General features: G+C 34.8%; 1 protein-coding gene across 10 annotated transcripts; it reads right to left on the reverse strand.

Moving 5' to 3' along the window:
- Positions 1-611: 611 nt before the first annotated feature.
- LOC100782617 (uncharacterized) lies at positions 612-23,215 on the reverse strand. Of its 10 annotated transcripts, none has more exons than XM_041007713.1 (20): positions 22,809-23,215; positions 22,613-22,701; positions 21,970-22,079; positions 21,802-21,856; positions 14,346-14,434; positions 13,997-14,063; positions 13,848-13,910; positions 13,133-13,303; positions 12,933-13,026; positions 12,767-12,846; positions 12,570-12,645; positions 12,394-12,437; positions 10,862-10,929; positions 10,063-10,148; positions 9,610-9,767; positions 8,170-9,505; positions 7,756-8,030; positions 5,166-5,369; positions 4,925-5,081; positions 612-1,067 (listed from the first exon to the last, which is right to left on the reverse strand). In XM_041007713.1, exons 1-20 carry the CDS (start codon positions 22,918-22,920, stop codon positions 1,024-1,026), a joined length of 3,378 nt encoding a protein of 1,125 aa, XP_040863647.1. In that variant the 5' UTR covers positions 22,921-23,215; the 3' UTR covers positions 612-1,023. The 10 variants fall into 10 exon arrangements, with proteins under 10 accessions (XP_040863647.1, XP_014620383.2, XP_040863646.1 ...); XM_014764897.3 differs by having other exon boundaries at positions 612-1,071; positions 22,809-23,214; XM_041007712.1 differs by having other exon boundaries at positions 7,756-8,042; positions 22,809-23,213.
- Positions 23,216-26,871: the final 3,656 nt, after the last annotated feature.

Below are 26,871 nucleotides of genomic sequence, written 5' to 3' on the forward strand. Positions count from 1 at the left end.
TCAACGATTCGTATTCGTTATGAAAAAGAAATGAAGGAAATAAAAAAGAGAAATAACATTGCCCAACACTCTCCATGCTGAAATCTCTGGAGTCTGGGTCATGGTTTTTTATGGGTTCAATTTTTTATTAAACTGTAATTAAACTTTGATCAAATTGTATACTGTACGCAGCTTGTTTATGATCCAGCCAGTTCAATGCATATTGTTTTATCCTTTCAAATCTTAAACTCTTAATAAACACAATCTGATCAAAATTCAAATCTAGAATTTTTCAACTTTAATTCACTTGGCCTTCAATAAGAGAATTGGACTAAAATGATAAAGAATAGGCTGTTTATAAGCATTTTTCCATGGGATTTCTTTACCTAAATGTGAAACATTAATTATATAGAATAAGTGTTAATTGTGTCCCAAATTAAGAATTATAGAAATGATTATGTGGTATTGAGGATGTGATTTTAGTTGATACAACGTGAGTGTATATAATTCCTGTCAATAACTCTTGACAAAATTGCCGATATCCATATAAATATGACATAAAACAAAATGGAAGGCACACTTGAATGTAACAAAATTGCATTCATTTCTCTCATTCCATGATGCTTTAACGGTAGAAAAATTACTGCTACATAAATGTGGAGACTTCATTTTGTCCTATCTTGTACAAAACAAAACTCAATCTGTGGACTTCTATGCTATATACAAAAGAATTCTTACCTACGCAAATGAAAATCATTATTTCTAACTTCATACAAATGACGCAGAGGTCTTAAAGTTGCTCCCGCAATTGCAGCACTAAACCCTGCAACGACTCAATCTTTTGACTGAGGTCTTTGACAACAGTAAGGTGCTGGAAGGAAGACTCGGAAGTACCAATATCAGTCATCAAAGAATTAATCTTAGCCTTTGAATCAGCAACTGCTTCCTCAAGCAAAGCTAATGTTGGTTCCATAGTTTTGCTTGGACTTTCATTTGTCAGGTTTTGTAATGGAGAGAATCCTCCACAGCTACAAACACTACCATCTAAGCTATGCTTCTCAGGAGAAAAAATCTTGTTAATGCCTTCACTTCCTTAACAACATCAAAACATTGTTAGAGTGATTGGAAGACGAAATAAATGAGTGCATCAGCCCAACCAGCCCTTGAAACTCTAAGAACTACATATTTGAAGGCAAAAGATCAACAGCAACAAAATTAACCAAAGCAACGCATCCAAAGGAAAGCTGATATTCTAGGTTGGTCTTGTATCAATCAGTAACAGAGAACAAAACATGGAGGTGCAAAATGGGATAGATTACAAATATAATATAAATATTAAATAAAAGAAGGGATCCTCCAAGAGGACCGAGAGAGTGGCTGGATTAGTATACTTTAGCCGGCAAGTTAAAAACCTCAAATTTCTGTTTCCTTTTTCCTATTTGTTATGGATCAATACTGTTAAAACTTACCACCATGTTTTACATGTTCAAAGATTATAGTTCACCACAATTAAGTTTCCAATTTAAGATAAACTCCAGACAATTAGTAACCCATGTCTCTTAATTTCAGCCTATTCACAATATATTCAAGTGATAAACAATACAATCTTCAACTTCAAGGAAACAGAGGAACCTTAGTGGCAATGAGAAGACTTTGGCTCCTCATTCATCATTTTCAATTTCCTCATTGATTTTTCATTTCCATGTCAAGGAAGCATTTTAACCTTAGTCTTGGTTTATACAAACTAGTTTAAGCATCATATTCAACTTCCAGCTGAGGTATAATTCAATTTAGCTAGTACATGGGTTCTATCCGGAGAACTTGTTATGAAGTCCAATGTCAATTTCTTAAAAAATTTAGCATATGAATAAAATAGCACAAATAGAATCCTTGGGGCTTTTCTTATGAACTCTCTTAATGATCCTAAACCTGAACTCCATGTCTCCCTTACATCAAAATGTAATTTTCTAAAGATATAACTGAAACGCATCGTTTCACTCTGCTTTTATATATATATAAAGAAAGAAATCACCTCTTCCCTCAGTTTTTAAAATCACCCAGCTCCCCCCTTTCCGAAGTCCCTTTTCTTTTGAATAATCCACCCTCATCTCTTAAATTCTCCCTCTTCCCAATTTTTCATCTCTCAACTTTTCACTCATCTTCTTCCATTGTTCTAAAATTTATCAAGTTTATTGTATCCTTGTGTCATTCCCAAGTACGAGAATGTGATTGGAATAAAAGGAAATATCACTCATTTTCTTAAATTTTCTATTTGATCTCTTTAAGGTAAAAATTTATAATCCATTGTGTTAAATGGGTATTTTATAGCATAGTTTAGTTATGGATTGTATGAAAAGGGTTAAAAAATTAAGTATTAGGAATTATTGTGGTTTCCTCAAAATCCTAGGTTTGCTAAATTTGGGAATTTTGCCTTATCTCTTGTTCTTTCATGTTAAATGCTTAGATCCTGTGGAAAATGATGTGGTTGATTCTCCCAATTACATTAGAAGGCATCAATTGCTTTCTTTCGAGTAAATAGCTAATCTACATAGCAATATTTTTTTTTTAAATTCATTTAGGAGAAACAAGTAAACTTCAAAATATATTCTTTTGTGATCTTTGAAATTTTAGGAGTACTTGAGAATAAAGATAAATATTTATTTTTGCTTGATTGGAATTTATTTTGTGATTTTCGATAAGGTATTTAAGAATAAATATTGGATTATAGTTTATTTTATTGTGTGTTCATGATTGATTATTATTCGTTATAACAAAGAGATAATATAGCATATGAGTCAATTACTCATAGTATATTTATATTTGTCATTTGCTGCAACGAAGAGATAATGTAGTATGAGTCAATTATAGTATATTTATATTTGTCGCTCATTACAACGAAGAGATAATGTAACCTATCAGTCAATTACTCATAGTATATTTATATTTTTCTTTTGCTCCAACGAAGAGATAATACAGTCTACGAGCTAAATGTCGTAGTTCTATAATTATCGTTAACCACAACGAAAAGGTAATGTAGTCTATGAGCACATAATGGAATGAAAGTTTTATTATAAAGTTATTATTCTTCAATACAAGTTTATATATATGTAGTTCTAAAAATTTTCAGGGGAATATACAATAGTTTCTAAAAACAAGTTGTATTTATTTTGCGTTTATTTAATGTCATTTAATTTTTTTTTTATGTAAAGACTTTTGCTATGTTGAGAGACTTCATGTTCGTTTTGTATTTTATACTCTCACTAAGTCTTTGTGACTTATCCACTTATTTTATTTTATCTTATTTTCTCATATACACAAATAGTGGAGTAGCTAACTTCCTGAGATTTGCTAACTTACCCAGGAATTTAGTTATCTTTTGATGGGCTCCATTGCATTTGATGGAGAGTTTTTTTTTTACTCTAGTATAATCCGTGTTATCAAATAGCGGCCATGGCGGCGCCATGACGGAATGGCATTACGGAATTTCGAAAAAACGCCTCCAAATAGCGGTGGCGTTGCGGGTTGCGTATCGCGACACCATGGCGGTCATGGTGGAATAGCGCTTTTTTTTTTTTGCGCGATAGGTGTCGGGCTGACCCGACCCAACCCTACCCGAGATTCTATTGCAAAAGCGCAACACACAACCGCGAGCACACACAGAACAGAACAGAGCACGAATAGAAAAGTCTCCCGCACGACCAGCAGCACAACAACAACTAACGGCAGCGACAGCGAAGGCAATGCACATGACACCCGCACCTGCACGCAACCAGCAGCATAACGACGATGAACAGCAACGAAGCACATGAGGACGACACACGAGCCACAACGCACAGTATCAACAAACGGCAATGTCGACGATGAACGGCAGCTTCACTGGAGCGTTTTTCTTTTTGTTGTTTTTTTCTGTTTGACACCTGTTTTTTATGTCTGGAGCTTTTTTTTCTTCCTTTTTCTATTTGACACCCTTTTATATTTTTTACACCCATTTTTTTTTCTGTTTGACACCACGAAGATGATTATGTTGGGATTGGAGAAGATGATTAGAGCCTCAACCTTCACTTTGCACTTTGCATTATGCTTTTATCCTTATTTTGAACTCTTGAATGAGTTTATTTGGTATTGGTACTTGGTTATTGTATGAACTCATGAAACTTTTTAACTTTTTTAGTTTATTTGAATGCAATCCATTGTTTTTTCAATTTGAATGAGTTTATTTGGTGTTGATACTTGATTATTTATAATTATATATATGTATATTTTATTTTTGTTATCCATGACATCCGTCATTTTCTGCTACGTCATCCGCCATATTTTTATGGCGGATTTTTGGCTTTCCGCCATTAACAACATTGGGTACAATGCAACTATAGGGATAAAGGTAGTAATAGATATAGAGAAAATTCCTTTATTTTAAAATTTAAATGATTCTCTCTTATAGATATGTTGATGATGTGATTATGATGTTTTGAGACACTTTGATGATTAGTTTTTATGACCAACATCACTATCAATTGATATGTTGGACAGTATGTCAAGGATCTATGTTGTAATTTGTGGCCTTGATATTTAAGTGTTGGATCGAGACATATATTTATATATAGATTTGTTTGGATGTATGATATGTTTTTACAAGTTAATCAATATGGGTTTGACCTATTTTTAGAGGAAATTTTGTTGAATTTCCGGTAATCCCTTTTGGATGATCTTTTAATTGTGATTTTGAGTTAGGATTCTTAAACTAATTAGACTAAGGAAATTATAGTCTGTGGCCGGTCATAGTCTAAGAGTGGGTCGTGACAACAGCAATGACTTTGGTAATTGGTAAATTTTAAGTATACTTCCCAGCTGTATGTAAGGCTGAATGATCACGAAAAGCTCTTAATAAAATAAGAACTTATTCCTAATTAAAAGCATTGTTACATAAGAAAATTTGGCAGCATACCTAGGTTGCCAAGCTGATCAATTGCAGACTGGCCAACAGAGCCTTCTAGCTTAAATAGCCGTAGAACTCCAGCTGTTATCCGGCCAGCAGAATCAATTTCAGATTTGCACAGAAAAGTGAGGTGTTGGACCTCTTCCTTGGTTACAACTGCCTCATTCTGTATGGTAAAATCTTCATCACACACAACCTTTAAATAAAAAGAGTCAATGACTACATACTTAAAATATGAAATTCCCATTACCGGTTGCCTTATAAAAAACTTTAGGTTTTCGACTTCCCAATTAACCAATTCATGTTCATTATCCTCAGATAGTATCAAGCTTACTTCAAGATCAGTTCCCCCAATTTTTTCAGTGAATTCTTTAACTCCGTTTACAGTTATCAGTGACATAGGAATGTCCTTTTGGGTGTGGGGCTTCATGATCTGCAGCCCTTGAACTCCAACCTGCAAGTTCAGGATCAACATTTAAAGGGTATGTAAGGGATCATTTACAGGTAAGATAAACTCATAAGATGCAAATAAAATCAACCAAACGTATCTGAGTCATAGCTAATATTTAATATTTCCAATGTCTACACCTACAGTGTTTCATTCATTAAATTTGTCCATTTAATTGTAGGGTAAAAAAAAACTTCCCTACGGATTTTGGCAATACACAAATAAATATTCATATATTCAAGCAACAAAAGGTAATGTAAGGCTAAGCTACCATATACACAACAGAGGATTCATATATAAGCCCCCATTAAGTTGCAATATTGATTGGTACAGTAATATCTTTGATATTTTTCCTATTTCCTTTTTAAGTTATTTTCCCCATTTTTAAGTTTGTAGGATTATCTGTTTAGCCAATTAAAATGAGATTAGAGTTTCTATTCAAAACATACTGAAATATTAAGTTCTTTATCTTCCAAGTTGGTATCAGAAGTCCCAATCTTAGCCTCTCTATTTCCATTGCTACTGTTCCAGTTGTGTCACCTCTGTCTGCCACCACGTCCGTCAATGCCTATCGGCCAACAACTGCACTAAGAGCAGTTCTTCGTCATCACTGGCAACTACCCAAAGGATTGCGGCCATTTAGCACCGCCATGCGCAGCCCCTTTCTCCGGCGCCACCACAGAGAGGGCTGCCAACAACCCTCCCCCCCCCCCTGTTTCAAGGGTTGGTTTCCCCATTGCTCGTCCTGTTTGGGGATTTTCTACAAGCCCTAAACTCTTTTTCTTGGACTAAAACACCCCTAATACCCTCATCTCGTCATGGCAGAAAAAAATGGTCTCCCTGCATCAGAATAATCTATGTTGAGTATTTAAGTGTGAATTTTTCCCTTAGTTCCCATGAAAAAGTAATTGATCTTGTTCCCAAATCCCAAACAAGATATGAATCATTAATTAGACGAGATCATGATCCTCCTAATGTAAATGTACATCTCTAGGTTCAACTTCAAGTTCCTTTGTTTAGTCTACTCTTAAGTATCTAGGTTCTAGAATATTTCAGTTGGTTGAACAATTGTCTTAGTCTTGTACAGATTTACACCAACTCTCCTTGTAATATTGTGTCTATAAATGGATTCCACTTCTTGTACTTAACAACTTTTGAGAAATAATAATATTTTGTTTGGCTGAAAACTTTTTGCACCAAGGAGGAATAACATATTCACCACAAATAGATGAAGACACCAACACAATTGAGCATCGTTACAACTTGTTGCTTCCTCAATGAAATTCTTGTTTCCGTGATTTGTTAATGTTCTTTATGTTGTCTTAAGTATTGTTTAATTATTAGAGTATTCTTACTCTAATATTAGACATTACAATTGTACACAGACAAATCTATCTGCTAGGCTAAGACTTGGGTATTATGGCATACCATGCCTAAGTCCCAGACAAGTAGTATGGGATTTGTTGGAAATCCCACAGTGGCCAAATTAATATGTATAATTATATAAGTGAGGAGTAACCCTCACCTTACAAGTCGATTTTGTAGAGCTAACTACAGAGAATTCTAACCAGTGGAGGGTTTGGACCAATGAAGAAGTGTCAACGAGTGAAGTGTCGTAGAGTGTGAACCGCTGAGACGTCAGCTGTCAAGGGTGGTGCTATGATAAGGACTTGGGGATTATGGGATGCGTAAGTCCCACATTGAGTAGTATAGGATGCTTGGTGCAGTATTTGAGTGCATGGTTCTCCCCCATAACAACTAGCTTTTAAGGTTGGGTTCCCCAAGTGCTTGAGTGCCTATCATAGGCTGTTATTACTATTTAATTAGACATTACAATTTCCTGTAAAGGTGCAGTAAATATCTGTGATGTCTCCTAAAATTTCTGTTGTAAAGTTCCTAATGGCTATTTAATGAGAATGACTCCAAGTGGGCAGATCAGTATTCCTAATTATTTGCAACATGATTCTTGTGATTTTCTGACAAGATTCTCATTAAAATTGTGCAAGGTAATTGGAATTAAAGAAGGAATCGCTCATAGAGGAAGATTGACAGAACCCTTGGCTGTAGCCTGTGGATTGGTTTTGAGCTCTATATACCATGTTAGAGGTCATCCTGGAGAGAAGTTAGAGAGATTAGAAAGATAATCAAAAACTGTATGTCTGTTATTCATATGTAAGAGCTGATACAAGGTAAATAGACAGATATTGAGCCAACTGTGTTCAGTTACAGCTGCAGAGACTAACAAACTTCTAACTACTACAGAACTGATGCAACTGTCAGTGTCAGCTAAGGGTGATGACATCATACATGTACTGATGAAACATAGCTATACATATACATTAACACTTACACACTGCATCAAACTTGAAGAAAGAAGGATGGGTGTCTTTACCGTAACCAGTTCCACCGGATATGGTTGTATTCTGCGTGATTGTGATTTTCTGTCTGGAATATTCTTTGGGCAACTTTTTGCATTTACTCGCAAGGTATGGAAAGTTGTGTGCCAATACCTCTCTTCTCTTTTTACATCTTCATGGACTGAGAACCACCATCTTTCAGCCATCTCTTGAGCACCTTCGAGAGCAAATAACCAGTCTTTCAACTCTATAGTTACATCCACAATATCTGGGTTCTTCAAGTTTGGAAAACTGGTATCTCTCCCTTCTCCTGCAGTTTCAACTGCCGTAAAGGTTTATAAGAAAACTATACTTAGAGTAACAAACGAACACAAGGAAATGATATAACGGTTTACTATATATAAAGCAAACACACCAGCTACAGAAAATGAGAGGAGACTGTTTCATACCATTTTCTGAATTATCAGAAATCAGAGGTGTTGCCTTAAAAAGTTTTGCCAATGGTCCAGTTTGTAAGTTTTCCAACCCTTTAGACAGACACTTCCCTGGACCACCATCAGGCCCTAGTATTCCAAATCGATGCAGGAGGGCCTCAAAGTAGTTCACTCCCCCGCCAAGACGAACACCAGATACAACAGCTGAGACATTCAAAGTATGTGACTCCATGTCTACTATACAAAATGGTACGACATGCACCACACTTATGTCCAGAAATGGGTATGAATGAGCATTTCCATTCAATAGTTCTTTTTTGTTATGCACCCAGAAAACAGGTCTTAGTTTTGGGTATCCTACATCACTTATTGAGGGAACATTTTCTACGGTACTAAAATATGAGTCCTTTTCACATGCCAAGGGCTCCTTGGAATCCACACAATCTATCACAACTGTCTCCCAATTTAAAGTGGATGAAACAACAATAGCACCACCTAGGGTTCTGTGAGTGGCACTAAAAGACAGATCATCTCCGACAAACTGTGCTAGAGGCATTCCCTCAGCATTCACAGAAGATGGCTCAAGAAATTGAAGTTGGAGATTTTTTAATGTCAAAGTTACAGATGTGTCACTTGGTATCTTGTCCATCAGCTTTCCACTAAAAGATTTGTTCCTGACATCCTTCAATTGTTTCTTTTTTCCAGCTATTTCTATTTTCTCACTAACTCTCCCAAAATAAGCATAGAGATCCAGGACAAAAAATAACTGTTCAACTGAAGTGTTGGATAGATACTGTTCACAAGCAATACCAACCCTCACAATACCCCCTGGAGGAGGAACCTTTAACAATGGATTTCCATCAGCAGTTACCATAGCTACTTCTATGCTAGCATCTCTTAGATTAACACACCTCCACAATCCAGCAGTCCATCCAAGAGAATTCTGATGACCAAGCTTGCCAGTACTTGCTTCCAGAGATAAAGTAAGCTGGGATACTCCAGCAGTCCACTTCTTCTGACTAGCATCAATAGGTTGATCCTCCCAAAGACAGAAGCAAGCAGGATCCTTCTCGAGGTTCAGTATTTTCAGTTTCAATGAGGGTGAATCTAAAAAGAAAAGATTTTCAATATGAAGCCTTGCTCCAGCAAAGGAAGTCTTGATTTTATTGTCCATATTGGTTTCAGAATTATCCAGTTGGGTCTTATCCAAGGGAACTGTTAGATCCAGCCCCTTGAGAGTGAAAATAAAAGATTTTACTGAGAAATCTGGTAAAATGTCACCAGGATTGACAACAATACCATCAGCTAAGAATGATGATATCGTCAGGCAGGATTCTTCCTGCAGGTGAATCTGGAAAATAAAGAAATATCATCAAATAACATAATTGGCAACAAAAATATAAATAGACGCACTTACGGGCCATTTGTTAAAAGAACTTGTACAAAGCCACGCACCATAAGAGGTTGACAATCAATAACAGTTTGAGAAGCAAAGGATGGTGGAAGTGGAGACGGCACGATCTGAATGGAATGGAGGCATATCAGAGGAGTTCCCACAATTGATAGCCATTGCTGTTCTCCTAGAGGATATATTGGAGGGCAAAAGCTTCTAGCTGCCAAAAGAAAGAATAAAAAATATTAATTAAGTAAACATTGTCATTGCCAAAATGATATATTCTTCTAAACAAAACCTGAGGTAAAAAAGATTTAAAATTTGATACAGTGTTTGCATAAAACTATTTTACATTATCATGCAATCCTGCCACATCATTTTTAAAAAAATATTACTCCTTAGGTAATAGATAGTTGTTATTGTAGTCAAACTTATGAAATTACTATACGTCAATAGATGATAGTGCACAATTTTTTACACTTAATTGGATCGGAATTAAATTCATAACTTAATACCAAATGCTGGCACTTGGAAAGCATCTCCGGTAACAGATTGCATTGATGGTTGCACTAAGGTAGATGGAGGAAATGAAAAGGTGTCCCTGCATTTCAAAATACAGATGATACAATCTGGTTACATGATAACAATGTTAGATTCCATCTTGGCATTAAGTCAAACTGCCCAACATACACATATGTTGCACTTCAAGGATTGAGGTAGGTGACGTAAGACTTTCCATGCCAACCCCTCCCCTCCCCCCTTTCCACAATGCCTACCAAAACAAGCGATGCCTACTAAAATAGGCAATACACGGAGATGGGCTATAAAGACTCTGATACAATATTAGATTCTATCTAAAAACCAATTCACATTAAGTGAAATTGTCCAACGGATATATAAGCTGCACCCCATGGATTGAGGCAGGCAATGTGGAGCTTCCCAACAAACAATAACTACTATCAACTCAGAAAAAAAACTGCATCATTACAACTATCAAGGACAACCAAAACAATCAAGTACGCCATATAGCAACTCCTTGAGAATATTAGATACTCTTTCTATTTCTTTTCCCCTTCTCAATTGCATTAACTATTCAATAGTCAAACCAGGATATCTAACCACATAAGCTGTTATATAGGCCGCCACTGATTGCCAATGTTTTCAGATTATTCAGTTCTCAGTTTCACTTAATTTATGTTGAATGAGGAAGATATAAATAAGACAAACACCTGAACTGGCACTAACAAACATGAGAACAAACCACTTAATCCTTTCGGTAGTAGTTATAGTTATACAGGTAGAGCACAAAGACACCTTAAAAATAGTCCTGCAACTGTAATTCTGGTCAGGTTACTGTCACTATCTCCTTCCGAAAGACTGGCCTGCAAAGATAATCTATCAAACAGTGATTCTTTCCCATTGAAAGCCAGACATACAAGGCATGGCAAAGGGACTACAAACAAGGCAACTTGACATTGATGAGAAGACAAGAAGTGTATATTAGTCAATGGCATTTGGCATTTCAAATCAGCACGTGCAGAATACACAAACCCATAAATCATCAAAGGAAATAAGCACTAAAAGGTGCTTTCCTCTCGTTTTTCTTATGAACACTTAGTAACTTAGCTGATAACTAAGTTGTTTGTTTCAAGTAATAGAAAATTATTCCTGGGAATCTGGGTTTGGGAATGTAACATTCCCATGTTTGGTACAAGTTAAAAAATTATTCCCAGGCATTGTTTATTCTCAGTAATCTATATCACACATATTTTCCTCTCTTTTTATTCCCATGTAAAAGGGTGGGAATCCAATATTCCCGTGGAAATGGAAGTTATTCTCAGTAATCTATATCACACATATTTTCTCAAATTTTGATAGGTCCCAGTACTCATTTAATAAATCTCTTTTAGTTTTGTAGTTTTCAATAAATTTCAGTCAATAATAGAATGTGTTAGTAGCACTTCTCTTAAAATAAATTTAAAAATATTTCAAGGAATGATATCTAGTTACCAAACACCTTTGATAGGCATAATATTCCTAGTATAATTATTCCCAAGAAACAAAGGCCCCCTAAAGATTTAAATTGATCATGCCAAACTCACATAGACAATATAAGTGTATTGTGTACAATTTTCTATTTTGCAATTGCTCTCTCTTATTTCTGAATCATTTAGACACGCCCACTGGTATTAGCTAGGGTTGTCTCCAATTTTTTTGCTCAAAGGCCCAATGAAACCCCAAAGGATGTATACTGCATATCTTTTTATCTTTATAAACTAATTTGTCTATCTATTTATCTATCTATCTTTATAATTAAATTTATCTATCTGTCGGTACACAGAAGCTGCAGAACAACTACTATTAGGTATAATTGCTTAAAATATTGTCAGTTCTTTTCTACCTATAAGGTATGAGACTAACGAAGCACCAATGTTGAAGAGTAAAGTTTAAAATTATTGAAAAAAATATCTCAGAAGATCTTCCAAATATATTGTGGAATCTATCAGTAATCTAATTCAAGAAGCAATCTCCAGAGTTGTTTTTAATTTTATTTTGTTTCCTTGTTAATTAGGGTTAGGAGTCTTTTTTATCGGAAGGCTTGAGCTTGTACCAGTAGCATTACATTAATAAATGGCCTAATTCCAAATATAAATATGGACCAGTTCTTTGTATTTTAAACATATACCTATCAATCTAATATCAAAATATTTAGAACCTCCTTGTTCGTTCCTCTTTTCCTGTCTAAACCTTATAATTTCTACAAGTAACCAGTACACATCCAAGAAGAAAAAGAAGAAAGAGTACATGGAGGAAGAAACGCAGAAGAACATTATCAAGAAAATTACCCGAGAAAAATAGAGGGACTGCATTAAAAGCTCAAGCTGGAACTCTGCAAGTTAATGCCACTAGTAGAATTACTTTGCATGCTCTGTTTACATATAAAACTAATAGCTATATGACATTTTATAATGATTAAAGGAGATATAAATCAACATAACAATATTAAAGGCTAAAGACATACCAGCGTCTTTAATGCAAAGAAATATGTGGTCCACAACAATTGAGACAAGAGAACGCCCAGCAGCTTCAGTTGATCGCTGTCATGATTGTATCAGAAATTGACAAGACTCAGCCACCCTAAATGATATTAGATTTTTGTCCATAAAATACTACTGAAAAATAGTTTGCTAAAAGGAAGAAGTTAAGGCAATATGAAACCTGCTGAGCCTTGAAATCCACATTTCCCCTATTTAGACAGACATATAATCCTGTTATAAAGCGGAGAAGCGCACGCAGTCCTGTTCATATAAGTTATATAAACTTCAGACCTTTTATATCAACTCAGTATGGATACTACAGGCCAGACAAGTCTTCTTGCAGTTACCTGGTTCACTTAAAGCGGGGCAAACAGCTTCTGTGACATGTAACTGAACCTCAAGCCCAAATGGACTGTTCAATTCAGTTCTCTGTATCGTTATCTAGTAAATATAAAGTTCAGGCCGTATTTCATGAGTCATGACACATAAAATTCTAGAAGAAAACAGAGTATTCATTAAAACTGATTGGAGGAACTATATTCCTTACATATGCTTCTCCTGATATTCCTTCTATAAAACGCTCACCTCCAAACAATACCCGCTTTGCACCATCCTCGTCTCTCAGGTTTGCTCCCTCTTGAGAGCGGCCTAAAGTAGCATCCGTGAACATGTCAGGATGAGGCAAAAGATCAATAGACAAAGATTCCCATTCTAGTTTCTGAAGAGAGGGAGGGAAAAGTAAGAATTATTATGCAGTAATAAAAATATAAGTAACTTAACATCCTCAATATGGAGAAATCTAGCAGAAACACATTCTGATGAAAGGAGAGATGTAATATATAGGAGCAATATAAAGACAAGTTAATCATCCCAATAAGGTTCTGTTTATTTAAGCTTTTGAAAAAATTGATTTTAAGAATGTATAAAAAAAATGATTTATATTTCAGAGATTTTATGTAAAGCAGCTATTTTTTGTTTCATTACATTATAAAATCCACTTTTTATCAAGGTAGGTTATAATTAGAGTTTTTCTTCAACTGTTACTCAAATTAACTTCTCATAATAATCAGAAATCTAATTTATTTATTTATTTTAAGATTTTTTATTTGTTTCAAAAGCTCAAACAAATACAATAAAATTCTTAAGTGAACTTTGTTTCAAAATAAAAGTGAACTTTCATGACAAAAATCTCAAACGTACTGACTCTAAAGGTTACAAGCACAAACAAAAAAAAAACATAAAAAAGAAAGGAGGTATAGTACTTTGAAGACGTATATATACTTCTTATTACTGGAGAATTCCCGTGCCTCTTTAAGATTCACAACCTGATAACAGAATTAAAAAAGAATCAATAAACTTGATATTCAAGTGCCCAGACATTTATTGCAAGAATGAGTCTCAATATAGTTACCTCCCAGCTTTCATTTGTGGTATACAGTAAAAGGTTGTGTATGGTGATAGATGCCATAGGTGGTGTCCTACAAACAAAGACAGGGAATAGGCATGCTTATAAATAGATTTTGGGTGAAATTTACAGCAGTCTTTGAGTCAAACAGATATTGTCCAACAGGTCTAAGCCATAAGTTACCCCATAGAACCACCCAACATCTGTGCTAATACAGTAATATCAATTTTCAATTTATAGAGATCCATCCATAATCCATAATAAGTTAATAACAATTGAGAGTGATTGTAGAGCATAAATGTACTGAAGAAGTTACCCAGTTACCCAGTTCAGAGCATTGGTAAGAAAAACTTACCATGTTGCTCCCCCTTGGCGACTAGCACTTCCACGAGTTTCAAGTAATAGATTAACAGTATCAATTTGTATAGTCATTCCATCTGCAATCTGGTGGTTGTCCACAGTGAATAGTAATTACCAACATTCAAATTATATAGGCTTAAATATATTTTTAATATCTAATATATATCGGAATTTTGTATTTAATTCCTGATAGATTTTTCCTTCAAATCGACTACTTTGATATTTGAAAAGTTTCTTTTTAGATCTCTGTGGTCATAACGTGGTTTGTGGCGACTCATCAACCAAATAATATTTGTTTCAAAATAAAATTTAAATTTTTTTGGCAATTAAGAACCGTCAGAATTAATTAAAATAAAAAATAAATAAACTGAGAATCCTCCACCTCACTCGCACGCTTGTGAACTCGCCCGACTCGCCGGCTGAACTCAGCCACCACCAAGTTATATAGACTCTCCGGCAGCATCGTGAAAGTGGTTTCGCTATCAACAACCACGTCGTCGTCGCCTCTGCGGTCCACCCTCCGCAGCATCTCTGGCGTCGGAATAGTCCTCTTCCCGACAGAGATTTCGGTGAGTCCGACGCAGTAGAAATAAGAATGTTTTGGATTCCAGAGCATGGAGATGTAAACAAACTCAACACGCTCGCCGGGGTCATCATAGCTGCCGAGAATGAGTGGACTTGGTTTGCGAAGTCGTTCTTTGTCGAAAGAGTGAGAAACCAAGCAATAAGACAAAAGGTTACCGAGTTTCGGAGATAAGGTCGCAAGTTGCACAGTGAGGGACAGTAATCCCTGACTGAAACCTACGATATTGGTGGGTTTGGCGAGCACAGTGTGGCGAAAGATGGTTGCGGTGGCAGAAGCCCACGATGGTGGCGGAGTGGGGGCCCACCGCAAATCAGTGCCGACGAAGACGCAGAGGATGCAGGAGTTGTTGAAGGCGGCGGCACGAGAGAGGAGGTGGTCACGGAGGAAGAGGAAGGAGAAAGAGAGGAACTTCTCCTTAAGAAAAAATTAAGATTTGTTTCTTAAAAAAAAATCTATTTTGAAATAAAAACTTAGTTTTGAGTAGCCACCAATATTGTTATATATTTAACTTCATTACTTAACTAATATTAAAGATCCAGAACAAAAAATTTTAAATATCAACACGATTCAAAGGAACATTTTATCAGGGATCAAACACAAAATTGGAGTATATGTCAGGAATCGAAAATATATTTGAGTTTATATCTATCTCTATTGACAAGTGAATAATATTTGTCATGAAAGACCAATTCTTAACCTAGTCTTTTTTATACTTAGTCAAATAAATAATAACCTCTTCCTCTAGACCAACAAATTACCTCTTCCTACATCTTCATTTTTAGAGTCAATATACAATTTAATCCTTGATAAAAGAAACCTATGTTGATTTGGTCTCTAAAAGTTTTCATGTATAAAAGTTAGTCCTTGATTATGCCAATTTCAGGATAAATTAGTCCTTCTCTATCAACTTAGTGCTAAAATCTATCAACTTCAAGACAATTTAGTCCCTAAATTTGCTAACTTAATCACAAATTTGGTCATGTTCATTTTAAAGGACAACTTTGCCATGAAATTAACAAATGCAAGGACAATACATGCAAACTTTTATAGATCAATCAATGCAATTTCAAGGACAAAATTATATAATTACTATTATTTTTATGTTATTGAAAATTCTCTTGGCAAGTGGCAACAACATCAAGAGAAGGAAAAAGGACAAAATGACAAGTCTCATGAAGGCATGAAGTGAATAAATCAAATTCCTTCCAACTGAGTTACAAAGAGTTGTTCCTTTTCTCTTCCTCTCATTCAATTGTGAAATTTTACTACAAGCATTGTATGATTAAATTTAATAGTATATTTGTTGTAATTTTAATATTTATTTCAAAAGAATTTTCTTAAAAAATATTTAATAAAATGGACAATTATGACATTTAAATTCAAAATTTGAAATTCAAAGTTCCTATTAATGCCAATAAAAGTGGGAATCAAGAGGGGAACAATGGCAATTATAGGCTCATAATTAGTGATAAAAAAAAGTTGGTTGATGATTTTGAAATTGTTTTTGAAAGGAGATGAGGCTTATTGTTTTCTGGCTTCTTTTTGTTTCTATTAAGTTTTCTCCCTCTTTACAACAACTCAATCATTTTTCTTTGTGAGTTTTGTAACTTTAGCTATGATAAGGCGTTCATGTTGTATCCTGGTTTGCGTGGGAGACTGTGGATAAACCTTTTAGGTCAGTGACTGTCACACCTTAGGAAGTTCAACCACGTTTGTGAATTTCGACTTTAGCAACAACAATCTAAAAGGTTTATTTCATGGTTGATGCCACAAAACCTATCAACAATGTCGATGCTTCCGACCCCATGCCACCAACAACAATCTTTGCTAAGTCTTTGCTCAACGTCTCAAAAATTGAGGTCTTCAATGGCCAAAGTTTTCGTCACTGGCAGGAACGAGTTCACACCTTGCTAGACATGCATGGAGTTGTCTTCGCTTTTTTCACTCCCAAACTTGATGCCTCTGTTGATGCCAATCAACTTCGGCAATGGGTTCAAGCCAATAAGATATGTCGTCACACTTTGTTAAGTGCCTTGTCTAATGATCTTTTTTTATATCAACTGCTTCTACAAGGAATTCAAAGAGATATGAGACTCTCTCATACTCAAACACACTGCCAACGACGTGGTCAGACAAAGATTCATCATCGCCAACTACTACCCCTAGACCATGAACGAAGAAAAAGTCATCAAGGTACAAATCAACAAATACCACAAGTTGTTGGAAACCCTAAAAACTGAAAACATCTTTTTGCCTGACGAGTTTGTTTCTGAACTCCAGATTGAGAAGTTGTTAGAGTCCTAGACAGACTATAAACAACAGTTAAAGCACAAACACAGACAGGTGTCACTCCTAGACCTTATCACCCACATTATCATTGAAGATACAAATATGAAGAAAAGTGTTGCAACAAGGACCAAAGCAATGTCTTCCAAGGAAAACACGATACAAGACAAACCATTTCATAAGAGGTATGCCAACAAAATTTATCACAATAAAAAGAATAAGTACAAATATAATAACACATGTGTTGCTCCTTCTAATCTCATCCTATGTGCTCCTTCTTCTAATCCTTTTTTCAAGCAAAAATGGAGCTTGTTTTGTTTGTGGGAAGTTAGGACTTTTGCTCCTCAGTGCAGGTACAGAGTTGTGAGAAATGACAATCCTCCTAAGCCTAGGGCTAACCTGGTTGAAGGAGATGACATTATTATTGCAGTCATTTCTAAAGTGAATGTTGTCACCAATGTGAACAAATGCGTGGTAGACTCTGGGGCTATCAAACACATTTGTGCTAATAAGAGTATGTTTACCTCCTACACTGTTGTGGGGGATGGAGAAGAACAAGTTTATCTTGGTGATTTGAGAACTACTCAGGTTCAAGGAAAGGGGAAAGATCTTCTCAAGCTCACATTTGGGAAAACACTGGCTTTGAATGATGTGCTACATGCTCCCTCTAGCAGAGTTAACCTTGTTTCTGAAGCATTGTTGGGAAAGGTTGGCGTAAAGATATCCTTTGAGTCTGATAAGATAGTTATGACTAAGAATAATATATTTGTAGGGAAAGGTTATTATGATCAGGGTCTCTTTGTACTCAATGTTTCTGATGTGATTAATGAAAATGCATCTTCTTTTTCTTACTTGATTGATTCTTATGATATATGACATGCTAGATTAAGACATGTTAATCCAACGTATGTTATGAAATTGCAACGACAAGGTTTAATTAATATGCATGATAAAAAAAAGTAAGAAATGTGAAATATGTGTTGAATCAAAATTAACTAACAAATCATGTCCTTGTGTACAACGTAAAAATGAACTGCTAGGCTTAATTCATTTTGATCTTGTTGATTTAAAACAAACTATGACAAGAGAAGGTAAAAGTTACTTTCTAACCTTTATAGATGATTGCTCTAGATATAGTAAAGTTTATCTAATTAGACACAAAGATGAAATCTTTGATATGTTCTTATCTTATAAAGCTAAAGTTGAAAATCAATTGAATAGAAAAATCAAGAGGCTAAGATCTGATAGGGGTGGTGAGTACACTTTCTTTAATGACTTTTGTGAAAAGGAAGGTATAATTCATGAAGTAACTCCATCATATTCACTCGAGTTAAATGAATTAGCTGAAAGGAAAAATAAAACCCTTAAGGAAATGATGAATGTTTTACTTGTTAGCTATGAAGCACGGACACTCCAACCCCATGTCGTGTCTGGTATCCGACACGCGTCCGTGTCAGTATTCGATACCGGCACGACACCCGTACTACGTTCTATATTTTAGACATTACAGGTGTCCACGTGTCCGTGTCCGTGTCCGTGTCGTGTCCGGTGTCCGTGTCGGTGCTTCATAGCTTGTAAGTTCCTCTACTCCTAACAACCTTTGGGGACAAGCCCTCTTGATTGTTTTTTTTTACAAAATAGAATTCCACATAAGAAAATGGGTTTAAGGCCTTATGAGTTATGGAAAGGATATCAACCAAACCTTAAATATTTGAGAGTGTGGGGGTGCCTAGCCTAAGTGATGTTACCCAATCCAAAGAAAAGAAAAATAGGATCTAAGACTTCTGATTGCATGTTTATTGGTTATGTTGAACATAGTGCTACCTATAGATTTCTAGTTCTTAAGAGTGATATGATTGAGTGCGACACCATCATGGAGACTAAGAATGCCGAATTCTTTGAAGATGTTTTCCCTTTGAGGTCTAGGGCTAGTTCCAGTGTCGTTTCTAGTCTTGAACAACTAGTTGAAACCTATAGTGAACCTATAAGCAAGGATTTGAGGAGAAGTAAAAGACATAGGACAAAGAAATCTTTTGAAGATGACTTTTATACATATCTTATTAAGGATGATCCCTTAAGTTTTTTAGAAGCTATTAGTTCTTCATATGAAAACCTTTGGGAGCAAGCCATTAGGATTAAAATTGACTCTATTAAAAGTAATAATACATGGACTTTAGTAGATCTTCCTAAGGGTCCAAATCCTATTGGATGTAAATGGATCTTTAAGAGGAAGTACAACCTTAATGGATCTATAGATAAGTGCAAGGCAAGGTTGGTTGCTAAAGGGTTTACTGGGAAACCTGACATAAATTTTTTATACCTTTGCACATGTTACAAGGATTTCCTCCATTAGGATTTTGATAGTCTTAGTTGCAATCCATAAGTTAGTGATTCATCAAATAGATGTTAAGACAACTTTCTTGAATGGTGATTTAGAGGAAGAGATATATATGAGCCAACTTGAGGGGTGTGTAGTGGATGACCAAGAGAACAAAGTCTTCAAACTTTTGAAATCCCTATATGGTTTAAAACAAGAGCCTAAACAATGACATGAAAAATTTAATGAGACTTTACTTGTTGATGGTTTTTCTAGTAGTGATGTTGATAGTGCATGTATACAAAGTATGTGATTGATGATCATGTTGTTTTTAGTACATGCAATGATATAGTTTTTAAAACTAAATCTTTCTTAGCATCTAAATTTGATAAGAAAGACATGGGTGAAACAAGTGTTATTTTGGGAGTTAAAATTATAAAGAAGGGAAGTAGTATATTACTATCCCAAAAGCATTATGTTGAGAAACTTATTAGAGAGTATAAATATTATGACTTTAAGTCAACGAGTATCCCTTATGATGCTAACTCTCAATTAAAGAAAAATAGAGGAAAACCAATATGCCCAAATCATTGGGTTTACTGCATTTGATGTACTTTTCTAGACCTGATATTGCATATGCAATAGGCAAATTGAGTATATATACCCATAGTCCTAATTAAAACCATTGGCATGCACTTGTTAGACTCATGAGATATTTGAGAGGTACCACGAATTATGATATTGAATACAATAGATTTGCCGCAATACTTAAAGGGTATAACAATGCTAACCGGATCTCTGATTCAAATGAGACAAAATTCACTAGTGGTTATGTGTTTACTCGTGGTAGTGGTGCGGTAGCTTGGAGATCATCTAGACAAACTATTATTGTTAAATGAACAATGGAGTCAAAGTTTGTTGCTCTAGAAATGGTTGGTAGCGAGACTAAGTGGTTGATAAACTTCTTAGCTAACATTTCATGATTCCCAGTCAGCGATAGTTGTGACTAAGAATAAAACATTCAATGAGAAAAGTAAACATATACAATTGAGACATAATGTGGTTAAACAACTGCTAAAAGATGGAACAATTTTCATAGATTATGTGAAGTTAGAAGGAAACTTAATCCTTTGACAAAACCCTTAGTGAGGAATATGATATTAGAAACATCAAGGGGAATGAAACTTAAGTCACTTAAAAACAAACAAGTGATGGTAACCTAACCTTTGTGATTAGAGATCCCATGAAGAAGGTTCATATGGGTAAAAACAAGTCATTTGTCAGTTATGTTAACACTTAAATTGATTTCTATCAATTTTCTTTTAGTCTATGGTGTGAGAAAGTGTTATGATTGTATTAATGAGAGAATAAACTTTGTAGTAAACTTTACATGTTTGAGAAAGCTTTACATCTTATAAAGCTTTTAATGATTTTCATATCCCTTATGGTTGGTGTATGATTTGCAGCATGCACTTGATGAAATCACCTATGTGATTGTCAGATGGGATCGCTTGCATGAGATCTTGGCAAGATCTCTAGAGCACTCATAAATACCGGGCACATGCATGACCTAGTAGTGCAACACACCGATAACAAGTGTCTTGTGATTGGTAGACAAACCATTATCACATGTCGAGTATTTTTTGTTCATATAGCTTGCTACACCAACAACACTATGTATTAAGTCCTATCAATCTAGGTCTGGTTCATATAGCTTGCTATATCAGGTCTGATGCATTACACCTCATGTTGACCAATAAATTTTCTTTTATTTATTAAATGTAATTTATTCTTTTAAAATATGTGGGGGATTGTTGTAATTTTAATTCAAAAGAATTTTCTTAAAAAAATTAATTAAATGGACAATTATGACATTTAAATTCAAATTTTCTATTAATGTCAATAAAAGTGAGAATCAAGAAGGGGGACAACAACAATTATAGACTCATAATCGGTGATAAAAAAAAAGTTGGTTTGATGATTTTGAACTTGTTTTTATAAGGAGATGATGCCTATTGTTTTTTTACTTCTTTTTATTTCTATTAAGCTTTATCCCTCTTTACACCAGTTCAATCATTTTTTTTTGCAAGTTTTGTAACCTTAACTCTATGTTAAGACGTTGCGTGAGACACCAATTTCAGGTCCATGACTGTCACACCTCAGAAAATACAACTGTGTTCCTAAATTTCGACTTCATCAACAACAATATGGAGATCACTCAGTCATACAAATCTATTTACACTTAGAGATGAAAGAGTCAACCTTATCAGCAAAACCATAGCCGCTACCCTTTGTGGAGGCACTTGATGGGGAACAACTGTAAACAACAAAGTAAGAAGCAAGGAAAAAAATAACTTAATAACAGATAAGGCATCACTCAACAAGAAGATTTCTTAAATATAATAATTGGCCAGACACTAAATTCATTACCTGGGTTGAGTTTCAGATGGCTCAAAATCAAAATTCTCCTCAAGAACCAAATTGAGCCTATCAATTTGCACAATGATTGGCTCTATCTGTACATTGCTCACGGACGGAAGCTAGAAAGGCACACACAATGGACTCAATAAGAAACCATAGAAACTCATTTGAATATATAAAAGCAAAGGGTTCGGTTCGACCCAACCAACTTAACCAAACCAATTAAGTTGGCTAAGTTTTCTTCTTTGAACAGATTTGACCCAAACCAAACCACGTTTATCAGCCCATTTTACTTTGAGTGAACATTAATATTAATTCCTAAATTACAATCATCAGTCGTTTCGTTTTAGTCCCAGTAATTACGAAAAAAAATAGAAATTGGAAACTGCTATTAATTCTAGTCCCTAACATTAAGACCCATCAGTTTAATCCTGACTTTGGCAACATTCAATCATTTTAACCTCTGACTTTTGTACACATTAATCAATTCGTTAAATTCAGAGAATAAATTAACTATGCTTTTACAACATCACCAGATTCATAAGTTTCATAAGCAGTTACAAATTCGAGGTTCATTTTAACTAGCGCATTGTGATTCCAAGAAACCAAACATCAAAAAGACTCAAATCAGTGAGAGTGAAAATCAACAAACCGTGATCTCCAATTTGCCAACTTTGGCAGCGGTGACATTGAGCGCGGGCGGGAATCCAACGCTGGAATGCAGTACATCCCCGTTCAAATCTGAGCACAAAACACACAAGAATTCCAAAACCAAGACCAATCCCAATCATGAAAAAAACCCTAATTTGAAAGAAAAGAGGGAATGAAATGGAGAATGGAGAATGAACCTAGATTGTAAAGCTGAACGGTGCGACCCTGCAGCTTGAACTGGTCTCTTGAGAACGATTTGAGCCAGTGCTTGAGAGTGTACTCCAGAGCCCTTCCCAGGATCGACTCCATGCCTAAGCTTCGGATCCAGCTTCGGGAACGCCTCGAACCAGAAGCTTCAGAAAAACGCTCTCCGACAATTGCTTTACTTACAGCAGATCGTGGCGTAGTGTGTAATAAAAACGGCAAAAGGGAAAAGGCATTGCTTAATCGGGTTTGGGTCGGAGAATTCGGGTCAAAGAGAATTTGATTTTTTGGGGGGGTGTGAAAATGGAAAAACAGTGGGTGTGGATGGGGGTTGTTGCGGCAAAATTACGTGCCGGAGTGTGCGGTGAGGGAGGAGGAAGAAGGTACGTGTGGCACGAGCGAGTGGGAGTTAGTTAAGTTTTAGCGGGAGAACGGAGATAGCTTCGGATTAAAGGCTGCCAAAACTCAAAAGTCAAGATTCGGTGGGGCCCTACCCTTCTTTGAAGGATTCGGAAGTTAATTATGGCCATGTAGTATAATAAAATATTTCAAGTTTAAGAGTTTAAGTTTAAAATGTAATGAATCACTTAAAATTTATTTTAATAAGTGTTTCCAGCATTATATAATAAATCACATCAAATTTATATAATGAATTACTTAAAAATTATTTTAGTAAGTGTTTTCTAACATTCGCTCTTGAAAGGATTATGTAGTTCATAATATCAAGTTTATAGTAAGGCACTATCTTATATTTATAATTATATTAATTAAATATATACTGTGAAATATTCCTTAATTCTTGTATAATTAAATATGATGATACTTGTATAATTAAATAGCACAAGTTAAATATGATGATTCTTCTTGTTATTGTTAATAGAAGAAATTCGCATGCTCTTTCAATATCTTTTAAAATAAACTAACAATTTGATCCTTAAAATAATTACATTACTGACTTGAAATTTAGTTTTTGAATTGATCTCTCTCTACATTGTTTAATTTCTAAATGGCTAAATGATCATTTGGTTTCATTTAACCTCTTGAATGTAAGAGCAGTGACAATTTAATCCTTAAGAGAATAAAAATTTTAATTTGATTTATGAATGTGTAAAAAATATGATAATTATATCTTGTTGAATAATTTAATAATAAATTATTCTTTGAACTTTACAACATAATATCAAATTCATCTTTATTTGAACATTACATCGACAAAATTATCTCACAAAATTTACCAAGTAATTGCTACACTTTTTACATATTCAAAGACTAAATAAATTTTTTTATTCTTTCATGGACTAAATTATCATCCATTTACCCTTTCAAAATTTATAAAACTCACCTCTTATGTGGGTTATAAAGCTCTCATTTTCAGTATTTAAAGCATTTGTATATCTAAAACTCAAACTTAAGACCACTAGTTAAGTTGGAATAAACTCATATTGGTTGGTACATGCGCTCGATGGTTTTGACTTTAATGACTTAAATATAATTTTGGTCTTTAAAATAAATATTTTATTTTTGGTCCCTAAAAAAAATTGCCTAACTTTGGTCTATGTAAAATTTGTTTTTTTTCTTGTTATTTTGTTTTATTCCTTCTAATATAAAACACAAATCTAGTTGTTGGGTTGCAAATCTAATATATAAAGGGTGTAGATTTGGTCGCAGAGATTGCAATCTAGAAGCAAAGGATGTGGATCTGGGAGGGGAAGTTCTAAATCTTGTTTGGAGAAGGTGTTGGCAGTGGCGGCGAGACACAAAGAGGGTGGTGGAAGATGAAGGTGAAGAATGGTTGGGTCGCAGAACGAAGAGGTTGGTGGAGAGTCTCAAAGATTTGTGATCCCAATTTCGTATCTTTATCACCTCTCTTCTAGCAATCCCAATTTTGTATCTTAAAAACGGTCATGTTTAGTTGATGATTTCTTCATCTTTGATGCAAAATTTTAAAAAGAAAAATGTTAGTGTATGGTTAGAGAAGTTTTTGTCTAGTGATATGTGATTTTGTGTTGGGAGGATTAGATTGGATGTTTATCGATTGATTTTTTTTAATGTTCTTACACATTATCAATGCTTTTAAAAAAAAATACTTTATTTGTGATATTTATGTGATTTTTAGCATTTAGAAAACGTAATAAAATAAAATAATAATAAAACAAATATCATATCATCACTTAATGTCTAAAATAAACAAAAAGAACTAAAACACTAGACGAAATAAAAGTTTGCCGACAAAGACTAGTTGCCAAAAAGTTTAGGGATGAAAAACATAAATTTTAAAAAGTTTAAAGATGAAAAACATATTTTACTCAAGAATATTTTGAGCTGAGATGTGTGTAGTATTGTCATTAAGAATTTTGGGCTTTAAGTCACTTAAAATTTATTTGTAAAGAAAAAAACTATGTAATGAATCACTTAAAATTTATTTTAATAAGTGTTTTCCAGCATTATATAATAAATCACATGAAATTTATATAACGAATAACTTAAAATTATTTTAAGAATTTTGAGAAATTTTAAATTCTGAGAATTTCAAATACTTCAATTGAAATTTTTTTATTTTCAAAATTTTGTATTTGGATAAAAAAATTAAAATTGGGAGGGTGAAAGAAAATGAATGCAAAGAGAAGAGAAGATATGATTGATGTGCTTCCAAAGAGAAGAATATTGATGCGCAGGGGAATCGAGAAACAGTGACGTACACCACCACACTCGACTACAACATTTAGTCAACGATGCAAGGCATGGCTCAGGCCCTTCGCGCTAACGAGCACCTCCGTCGTGTGATGGGAAGCAACGACTGCTCGCCTGACTTGCGGATGTAATTCTATGTGACCCCTACGCTCGCACCTAATCAACGTTCCGCGAGCTCAAACAGTGTTTCTTTCTTGAAGAAGAGGATCATCGGCGTGAGAAAAGAGTCGTGAGTTTGAGAATGAAATTTCAGGTACTTTCAAGTAGAAGAGAGGATGAAAGTTATAAAGGAAATATGCAAATGTTTTGGAAAGTTCTTCTATCAAGAATAGAATTTCAATTTCTCACCTTTTAGAAGGAAATTAAAATTTCACATTTTTAGTTGTTTAAAATTGTTTTAAAATTCTAAAAATTTAAATTCTTCATAAAAAATCCAAACAATGAATTTTAGATTTAAGAAATTTAAATTCTCTAATAAGTTACTTTCCTCGGTTAAAATTTTCTATTCAAATGCACTTTAAGACTGTGTTTGGATGAGGCAATTTAAAATTCTAAAGAATTTTAAATGCTCCAATTTAAATTCTTTTATTTTTAAAATTTTGTGTTTGGATTCCTTTCAAATGCTCCAATTTCAAATCCTACTGTCGCCGATGTTAGTCGTTGTTTACGACTAACTTTTGTATAGAAAAGTTTTCCAAAATGTATATAAATCTCCCAATTTATGGTTCTTTTTGGTAGGATTGTAAATAAAATTACTTTGTTTTGATCTCTGCTCAGTAGAAGCCTCTTTACATGGAATTAATGTTAAATTCTCTTTAATTTCAGGCAAAAAGGTGTTATTTTGAAGAAGTGCCAAAGAAGTCATCGCGCTAAGCGAGCTCAATGTGCTTAGCGCGCATCAGCGGCTAAGCCCAACACCAGCGCGCTTAGTGAGTAAAGAGGAATCTAGAAAGGCATCTGCTATGCAAGCATGCGCTTAGCGTGTTATCAACTCACTAAGCGAGTTGTCTGTCACTTTCCGGGCTTAGCGCGAGATTGGCGCTAAGCTCAAATTCACTTACTCGCGCTAAGCGTGACATCGAGATCAGGAAGCCCTTTTTAAGCCTGATTTGCACAAAATTAAGGCAGGCAGGCAGAAGAACTTTTTATTACTCAAAGAGCCTAAAGGGTGAATAGGAGAGAATGCAAGAACAGAGCAAGGAGCCAAGTTCTCAACTTTTTTGGAGATTAGTGAGTTTTTAAGTGATTGTGAGATTCTTAGAGGTGGAGGAGACATCCTCACTCCTTTGTAAGCAAGCAATTTCTTACTTCTAAATTGCTTCTATCTATGCTTATTGTATGCATGTTTGAGCTTCCTTGCCATGA

The sequence above is a fragment of the Glycine max genome, chromosome 12 (genome assembly GCF_000004515.6).
Source record: "Glycine max cultivar Williams 82 chromosome 12, Glycine_max_v4.0, whole genome shotgun sequence".
NCBI lineage: Eukaryota > Viridiplantae > Streptophyta > Magnoliopsida > Fabales > Fabaceae > Glycine > Glycine max.

Coding starts and splice junctions, on each gene's coding strand:
- LOC100782617 (XM_014764896.3), bottom strand. CDS start 22,920: ATGGAGTCGATCCTGGGAAGGGCTCTGGAGTACACTCTCAAGCACTGG. Junction 13,027..13,132: donor GAATATCAGGAGAAGCATAT/GTAAGGAATATA, acceptor TATATTTACTAG/ATAACGATACAGAGAACTGA. Junction 10,149..10,861: donor GTTGCAGGACTATTTTTAAG/GTGTCTTTGTGC, acceptor TTTGAAATGCAG/GGACACCTTTTCATTTCCTC.